At 37.8% G+C, this 8837-nt stretch overlaps 2 protein-coding genes across 2 annotated transcripts; both read left to right on the top strand.

The window, feature by feature from the left end:
- The first annotated feature begins 1806 nt into the window (after window positions 1-1806).
- LOC114552048 (uncharacterized) lies at window positions 1807-4353 on the top strand. The gene is made up of 8 exons (XM_028572755.1): window positions 1807-2038; window positions 2260-2349; window positions 2652-2722; window positions 3255-3355; window positions 3601-3804; window positions 3988-4074; window positions 4263-4309; window positions 4342-4353. Exons 1-8 carry the CDS (start codon window positions 1949-1951, stop codon window positions 4351-4353), a joined length of 702 nt encoding a protein of 233 aa, XP_028428556.1. The 5' UTR covers window positions 1807-1948.
- On the top strand, window positions 4306-6122 carry LOC114552052 (uncharacterized). The gene is made up of 4 exons (XM_028572758.1): window positions 4306-4522; window positions 4749-4874; window positions 5020-5160; window positions 5600-6122. Exons 1-4 carry the CDS (start codon window positions 4355-4357, stop codon window positions 5780-5782), a joined length of 618 nt encoding a protein of 205 aa, XP_028428559.1. The 5' UTR covers window positions 4306-4354; the 3' UTR covers window positions 5783-6122.
- Window positions 6123-8837: the final 2715 nt, after the last annotated feature.

Below are 8837 nucleotides of genomic sequence, written 5' to 3'. Positions count from 1 at the left end.
ATTTGTGTGTGAATTTTGAGACTCCCCTGACGTGGCTCGACTCACACACAAATGCCTTTTTTTAAACAGATCTGCAACCAATCAGATTGCTGCCTTATTTTAGCCAATCACAAGAACGCACCCCACGTGGGGATTGTTTACTCATAAGCCAATCATGAACGCGTTCGCACAGCGCCACGTGCCTGTGGTGCGGGCTAGCGCGGTCACGGTGGAGTTCAGTCAGTTGGTTGAGCCCTCAATATGGCTTCTGGCAACGACAGGGAGCGGTAAGTATAACTTAACGTGTTTAGTTAGTTATCTCCTTGTTATGAGATGTTGTTTAATTGTTAATGTTAACCGGTTTAATTGTGCAACTATCATCCTAAGCTAGCGAGCTGAGCTAGCGAGCTACGCTAGCGCGTCTGCATGCTAATAGGGTCAGGCTAGTATCTTTCCATAAAGGTGAAATTTTATGAATTAAGTGACTGTTTGACAGGGTCTGTCGCCCAAGCCGAGGTAGCAGCTCGGGCTTTTGTGCAATTATTGGCCCGGGAGCTGTCCTCGGCCCCAAACGCACCGAGAGAGAGTACAGCAGTCAGGGCTGGAGGCAGTGCTCCTCTGCCGGTTAACGATGCTAGGGTGAGACAGGCTATGAGAAGGTGATCCATTTAACTTATTTCTACATTTGCTAGTAAAGTATAAAGAGATGCCATAGTACCCCATCTAACTGTTCTTATTGCCCTTTGTCTGGTAGGGTTGGGAATCTGAACTCCAAAACTAATTTTATTCTGGGTTGGGGGGGGGTTGTTCCATGCAGGTGCTGGGCTTGTCCCAAACTTTTCATTTCAATTAGCTTAACTGGCATGAATTTTTAGGTGAAGAATGTTGCTAAAGCAGAAATTCACATAAAGATGGACATTTGATGCTTAAGAAAAGATTAATCAGTCCACCAAAGTTTTTGGTACATAGATAAAGCGTCATTTATTGTCTATTAAGTGACACATGTTCACTTTACTGACAGTGAGTAATATTCTTCTGACACATTTAATATTGGTGTCTGGAACAGTAATGAATAGCGTTAGTGTATTTTATACTTTTATTGAGACATTATTTAAATTATTGAAAAGTAGGTAAATGAAACAAAAAATATCTGGTTTCCCTACAAATCTTTTTGTCTTTCCCACATCAGGCAGTTTCAGTATGTTTAATACTGATCAGCCAAGAGGAAAACGACGATTCTCGACCCCTGCCCCTTGCATTGTGAAAAGGACAGACTTTCATATGTATGTCCTTTCGGAACCCAGTCAGTTCACACCAAAGGCCTCAGAAGAGCTAGAACTTGCCCATGCTGGCCTTGGGAAGAGGATGCTAAGTATACCAGACCACTTGAAACACGATGAGGTAATCATATAGTATATAATATTGTAAAATGGCAAATGATTAAAAATGTTAATCATTTGCAGAATAGTGAATCCTTTCATTTTTTTTAAAGATTGTAGCTCTACTTGAGGAGGAATTTCCTAAACTGAAGACCTTACAAGGAGGTTGGATGTTTTTCAAGTCTACAGGTAGAATTTTTCTAAATGTCCAATTAAGAAAATTATAGTTAAAATTTTTTCAAATTCAAAACCTCAGATATGTCATGTGATGTCTGGCGATGAATTACTATTCACACCACTATTCAAGTTGTATAGGGCAGTACTCTGACTTGTTTGCCTGACAAAATATAACTTTTTAATATTAATGATTGTGAGACTGCAAGGTTTTAAATAACTCTTACTACTTTCCATTTTAAAATAGGTGGTAGCGGATGCCCAAGCTGTCCACAATTCCAACTGACGCTGAGGGTTACTCCACAAGGCTTCTTAAATCAGCATCTAACAATGGGAAAAACATAGTATTTGTAGTTCCACTACAGGAGAAGCTTTCTACTGAACCACTTTCCTATGATTCAGTAGAGTTCGCCAAGATGCCACAGTCAAAATGCATTACATGTGGCAGTCAAATGCCTTTGCAGCTGTTGCCGTTGCATGTGGAGGAATGCAATGGCACATTGACTGTAAGCTCTATTACAACATGTCTCTCATTTCTCTTTTAGTTTGTTCAAATGACTGTTTCAAAGTATTAAGTATTTGTTTATTATAATATATATATATATATATATATATATATATATATATATATATATATATATATATATATATATATATATATATATATATATATATATATATATATAAAAATATCTCTCTCTATATCTTTTTTTTTTAATTTATTTAGGAGAGTGAATCTGGGACATGTCTTGATGAAGATTGTTCAGTTCTTGAGCAGCCAGTCCCATCTACAATAGGCATGGATGAATCCTTGGCGGTAATAGATGTTGTCTTTTCTGTTGCTTTGGAATTTAGTAACAAAGCATTATTTTTTTATTCATAACATAAAGTAAGTAAGCAGAGGTTGTAGTACAGAATAATGTAATGCTTGCAGATATATAAATAGATTGGGCATAACCCATCTCAAACTGAATTTTTTTTTTTTTTTTTTATCTGATTTTTGATCATAGCATATTTCCTGTCGCTTGTGAATATAACATGGTTGTAAGATGCAGAAAACATGACACTATTCTTATAATAATTTCATATATGAAAAGTATTGACTTTTTTTTTTTGCAGGTCTGCCCAATCTGTCTTGCATCATACCCAGCTGATTTTCTCCCATCTCATGCAAGCCCATGTGGTGACAGGTAGGAAGTTTATGTCTGATAGATTCAGGTAACTGATAGTCAGACATTATCAGAATATAATGACATGTTCTAAGTATGAGGAATGACATGTGTAAAGAGTGTCATTTCATTAGAGTATCACGTTAAGAATTATCAGAGGAACACCTTTCTGCATAAATGGGGGAAAAAACAAACATGACGTGTTGAAGTGTTTCTGGAGCTACTGGTTTTTGGCTGCCTCTGAGGGAATGTTAGCTTGCTAATAGTGACAACACCTTTGTCCCTACCTAATGTCTGTGGTGATATTGAAACATAACTGGTCATTAAAATGATGCACCCCAATTACCAAATTCTTTTATTCATATTAATTCTGTATCACATTTAGTTAACCTAGTTTTCTATATTAACTCCATGTCTTCATTTTAATATGAACATTTGGCACCACTGACCAACTAGATGGTAAATGATTAAAATAATCACCACTCATGATTTGGCTGTTTCCCATTCTTCCAAGCAATGTTTTTTTATTATAATTTATTTGATCTGTTCTAAGAATGAACTGTGCTCAACCCAGCGTAGCAGCCAGTCCCCCAATGGGAGAAGAATTGCCAGGACCCTCAGTTCCACAAACGTCAGTTCAACAATCGTCAGCAGGTAATTTATGCACAATTACTGCTTTAGTGTTGCATTGTTGAAAATGATGTCAAAATAACTTTTGTCAAGTGATTTTAAAAAAGGAATATTGATTTCAAGTACTTGCCCATGATATATTACATTAACCTGCAGGGATTTCAAAATGTCACTGCTGAAACAAATTTATTCTTGCTTTGGCAATAAGTTGATATTAGATATACCAATATCAACTTTGCATCAACAACTTTTTTTGTGGTAAATTACAGCTTCAACCTGGGCCACTGAAGTCAACCCCCAAAAAGCATGCCAGTTGTTCAGAGAAGATTTACTGAACTGTTACTCTGAAAGTCCACGCCTCTCTCTATCACTCGACATGTTTGACGCAGAAGAAGAACAGGACAGTGCATTCATTTCATTCTATAAGCAGAATAATGTGAACTGGGCAGCTCCATTCAAGTGCAGGCTGAGAGGTATTAATGAAATATGTAACTTCTTTTTCCATTTTAGGTAGTTATTCTCTGAATTGAATTGAGTCCATGGCCCTTAACCCCCCTGTATTTATTGTTGTAGAAACTTTTAGCACAATAGCCATGCTCTGTTTACTTGACATAATCTGGTCGATTGTCCTTTTCACCTCAAATATGTTCCCCAAGGAGATGCAGCAGTGGGTGATGGTGTCAACAGACATGTTTTGTCAATGGCCATGCAGAAATTGAAAACTGGCTTCAGAATAAATTTAGGTTTGTATATGTGTGTAATGTCATCAAATGAGGGAATAGTATTGACATGTAAACTCTACTTTAAATAAACGATATGTTCTAACTTAATCTAAATGAACCTCCAAAGACAGATTTGGTTCTAACTGTGATCAAGCATGTTTTTAAACCTAATTCTCAATGTTTCTTGACTTTTTTTTTTTTTTTTTAAGGCTCTGCTGCTTCTACAACCCTTTTGAGGGGGGAAAAAGAACATCGGGTTCCATCTGCAGCTGTTATCCTGCGGGAAAGCAACCTATTTGAGATGGCAGGTCGTATGATGGGTCATTCTTTCCTGCATGGTGGGTTCAGCTTCTCTGGACTCCGTTTGCCTGTGGTGACCCTATTGACTGGTGAGAGCATTGACACTGCAGCAGCAGCTCTGACACTGGAGGACTGTCCTGATATTGACCATCGTGAAACAATTGGTTTGGTGAGTAACTTGGTTACGCATTGCATTTATATGAATTACTACATTTTTGTTCATGTCACACACGTGTCTGTGCTGAGACATTTTGTGATTTCCAAAGCTTTTCATGTCTGTTATTTACTCCAGATGTTATTTATTTTTATTGTACACTTTGCCTTTTTGTGGATTGCCTGGTGACAACTGTAATTATGAAATGCTTTTACCTTTTGTGAATGTGTACCTGCTTTAGCTGAAGAATGGTGAACTTACTGCAGAAGAAAACACCAAAGTGACTGATCTTTGCCTGTCCTGGGATCTTCCATTTCCAACCTCCACCAATCGTGTCTGGCTGTTCCAGGAACTGCTTTCACATGCAGTAATTATTTTATAAATTACCTTGTTAGTATTTATATTGGAGGTTGGCCATGTAACTCATGTTACATCTGTGCCTACAGTCTCTTTCCTATAAAATAGTGCCTCTGTGTAAATGTTACCTTCTGTCCTGTCAATTCTGTCTGCAGGTACTTCACCGTGTTAAACAGCCAATTAAACAAATACGGAAAGGCCTTAAACAAACAGGAATATGGCCACTTCTTTCTGATAGGCCAGATGTCCACCCCTTCATTTTCCCAAGGGAGTCAAGTGAGGAGCTTAACCCACAGGTAAAGCCTAGTTCACACAACACAATTTTTAGCCCAATTTGCAGCTCGTCGATCGTCAGTGATCGATCGGCGTTTGGCAGCTATGTGTGAACTACTCAACGACTCATCAAAATGGCACCCCGACACATCGCCAACACCAGCCAGATATCTAGCATGAGAAATATCTGGAGAAGTTGGCCAACTCGACATCCACATCCAGCCATTGAGAGCAGGCAGCTACTTTTTCACTGCAAAACACTTTTTACTCCCCTCCAGCGCTCTGTAGCTCAGACATCTAAAATGAAAGGTTTATTTTAGTCATATGTTAAAGTTGTGTTACTTATGTGACAGAAATAGATTGTTCATTCATAAAACGATCACTACAATTTTGAGATCACTTTGCAAAATTTATTAAAAGTTTCAATCCTGACATGATAGGTTTATATTTGATCCCTTGTAGACCGTGATCCAGAACATTACCTGGCCACAACCTAACTTTGACAGCGACGAGGATGAGGACGACACTGTTCCATTGGAGAAAATCAGTCTTGTCACTGGATTTTTGAGAAAATTCATAGAGGAAATGGTCTTTATTTCCTTATTTTTCATTCTCCTCTTAATTCACACAATTGTTTCCTCATAACAATCCCAGTTGCTACAATAATAAAGTGGTTCTTCATATTTACCACGTTTTATGTACATTTGTGTTTCATTTTATCTCCGTGTGAGCTAGTTTACTGTTTTATTGTCAAATGGTCATGTTTCTGTCCCTCCTCCTTTGTCTGCTGTGTGCTTTACAACAGCACAGGGATAGAAGATGTGAATGTTTGACAGAAACAGTAAAGCCCAGCTCACACTGAGATGAAAAGAAACAAATGCACATAAAATTGGTAAATTAAACGTCATACTTTGTTTACATTCCACAGTATTTACAGCAGCATTTAAAGTAATCCTTATGATGTTCTAAACTAGGAGAGGAAGAGACTACAAGGATTTTACTTTTTGTAAAGTAAGTTCAGCACTGATATTTGGAAGTGTACAATTTTTTCTTCCATAGCGCCACCAGATGTGCTGCCAAGGCGTCACCTGATGAAGTTTTGGGTGGGGTGGGGAACTGCCAACAACAAAACTCAATGTTGAGGTTCTAACCTCAACTTATCCAGTGGCTCTCACCTGCTTCTTCAAGTTGAAGCTCCCCAGCCACTACCAGACCTACAAGATTTTTCACCAGGACTTGATGATGGCCCTCAGTTCCATAAGTTCTGGCTTTTGGACTTGTGTAGGTATAAATGTCATCAACTTCTTGCACTCAGTCACTCTTTTGAAATGGAGTCACTTAAAAGGGCAATTCCTGCTAATTTATGCACCATTAACGTTATAAAGTTTGACTATTCTACTTCTCAGGCACCACCTTCACCTGTCAAATACTTTTGAGTTGGTTTGGTGATTGGCTTTAGCCTGTGTTTTTTTTTTTTCTAAAGTTCTTTTAGTGATTTTCATGTTCTTAATCTAGGTGCTAGTGTTCTTTTGTGATGTCCTCTGCAGTGCAATGAGCTTGGATTATATAAAGATCATCTCTTTGAGAGCTGTGGCAGCTTTTTGGCCTCTCTACTTCATTAAGCTCAGACTTCCATATACATTTAGTTGTAATTATTGAACAGTTTATACAGCTAGTACATGTTTAATACATTCAGATGTTGAGGTAGATACCAGTTTCTCAATATTACTGTTGCCCTTTTTACAGTAATGTTTCTAAATGACCGTGTGTACACCTAACACTGTTGGTTTTGTAAAAGCAAATTTGTCTAAATTTGTTATCCCTTTACAGTGATGTGTTGTAAATACAACTGTACTGCTACATTTGATAAATTTACACAAGAATTTTATGTTCCCTTGAACAACATTAAAGGTGTTAAACAAGCATTTGTATGGTCTTATTCTTTATGCCCTGGTTCATGTAGCCATTTAAATTGCCTTCTCAATCAATATTGGACAAATTCCAAAATGTTTTCACCACCGTTACAGGGACAAATGTTAAAAAATACAGGAATTTTTAAAACAGTAAATCAGTTCTTTATTAACATGTCTTATTCACATAGCATGCAAAGTGCAAGTAAAAAAAGTACATTTCATACTATTAAATCAACGCCCATGAATGTTGGGGAAAAAAAACCCAGAAAGAAGAACCTGGTGCCAACATTCCAGTACCACCTCAACGGTCCTGAACCCATGCTCCAATTGTGTTTGGGCTGTTTTGGCAGCACAAGGGGGACCGAAATAATATGGCAGGTTGGTTTTAATGTTTTTGTAAAGGTATCTACTAACTCTAATTCCAATAATCATTTGTCTGAAAAGGCTTTTCCTATGGAATTTTCTGCTGACTGAGCTGCAGCTGTTAAGTCCTGGAAATCCTCTGCGATGGTCCACACCGTATGGAGGACAGTCTCTGTACCACGTTCTTTCCCAGGATGCAGTACCAAATGTGACTCAGCTTTCAGTCAGCCTAGCTAAGGACGAGGCTTGCTTTTCCAAAACATCCAATGGCCACTGTAGAGAGGAAGCTAGGGGATTTGTTTTCCTTTTCAAAATAAAATGCCAAGACACAAACTTATTTATAAATTCATACTAACTTACTGTATTCATTTGTAGTGTCAATTAGTATGGAGCTCTAGCATAAGGCACAATCAAAATATTTGAAATGTTCCAAAGTAGTTTGTAAAATTATTGGTCCAAGTCACAGGAAGCCACTGGAAAGTGCCAAGAGAGCCACATGCTCTTATTAGGGCTGTCCTTGACTAAAGAAATTCTTAGACGACTAACACTTTATACGATTTTGTCGACTAATCGATTAGTTGATTTAATTGACAGAGCTGTGAGCTTTGAGAGGTGGTTAAGACTAGAAAAGCACAATATAAATGTAATTAATTAAACATCTGTAAAAACTGAGTTTCTCCACAATTAATCCTGCAAAAGCACCACTTTAAATCTTTTGTTTACCATAAATGTGCTCAGAAGTTTCTTGGAAATAAGTAATGAAAAAAGCATGAATAAGCATAAAAAAATGACTAATCGACTAAGAGGTGGCAGCCCTAGCTCTTATCTTGCCTCAATTAAGTTTGCAACGTATTGGACAGTGTTGAGGTATATATCTGCCCGAAACAGTCAGATTGCTCCAATGGATCCATGTTGTCTCGCAGTGCCATCATTTCCAGATCCAAAAGAGGACTGTCCAGTTCAGGGATATTGACCCCGGAATGAGGCTCATTTGTGTAGCCACTCTCCTCCCATTGAATCTCTGGGATGGGTATTCCCTGACAAAGACGTGTGTATAAAAATTAGGCATATTAAATGTTATTGAACAAATTTACACTTGTGCCCATATCACTACATATAACAAAAACAGGTAATCATTTCAGACCATATAGAAAAATGAATCACTGTTAAAATGTGAAGGTAATTACATATTCAAGACCAAAAAAACCTGAGCCCTGTTTCAGAAAGCGAGTTTAGTGAAAACAGTGTTCAGCCTGAGATGGGGGGAAACTGGGTTTTCAGTTTCAGAGAGCAAGATCAGATAAACTCTAGATCAGTAACCTCGCGAACTTTACGCTGTGAACAAACGCAGTTTTCCTCATTCATAATGTCGCTATCAAAGCACATATCTGAACGCATATACGCCTTTAGAAACATTGAAATCC

This window comes from Perca flavescens, unplaced genomic scaffold, assembly GCF_004354835.1.
Source record: "Perca flavescens isolate YP-PL-M2 unplaced genomic scaffold, PFLA_1.0 EPR50_1.1_unplaced_scaf_6, whole genome shotgun sequence".
In the NCBI taxonomy this organism is placed as follows: domain Eukaryota; kingdom Metazoa; phylum Chordata; class Actinopteri; order Perciformes; family Percidae; genus Perca; species Perca flavescens.
The sequence above is the reverse complement of the archived record's forward strand: the minus strand, read 5'-3'. Positions and strand labels throughout refer to the sequence as shown.

Bases quoted from the DNA above. Each gene is read 5' to 3' on its own strand.
- LOC114552048 (XM_028572755.1), top strand. From the start codon at position 1,949: ATGCCACAGTCAAAATGCATTACATGTGGCAGTCAAATGCCTTTGCAG. The intron at 3,805-3,987 runs GTATTAATGAAA...ATGTTCCCCAAG, and splicing joins ATTCAAGTGCAGGCTGAGAG to GAGATGCAGCAGTGGGTGAT. The intron at 4,075-4,262 runs GTTTGTATATGT...TTTTTTTTTAAG, and splicing joins TGGCTTCAGAATAAATTTAG to GCTCTGCTGCTTCTACAACC.
- LOC114552052 (XM_028572758.1), top strand. From the start codon at position 4,355: ATGGCAGGTCGTATGATGGGTCATTCTTTCCTGCATGGTGGGTTCAGC. The intron at 4,523-4,748 runs GTGAGTAACTTG...TACCTGCTTTAG, and splicing joins ATCGTGAAACAATTGGTTTG to CTGAAGAATGGTGAACTTAC. The intron at 4,875-5,019 runs GTAATTATTTTA...TTCTGTCTGCAG, and splicing joins AGGAACTGCTTTCACATGCA to GTACTTCACCGTGTTAAACA.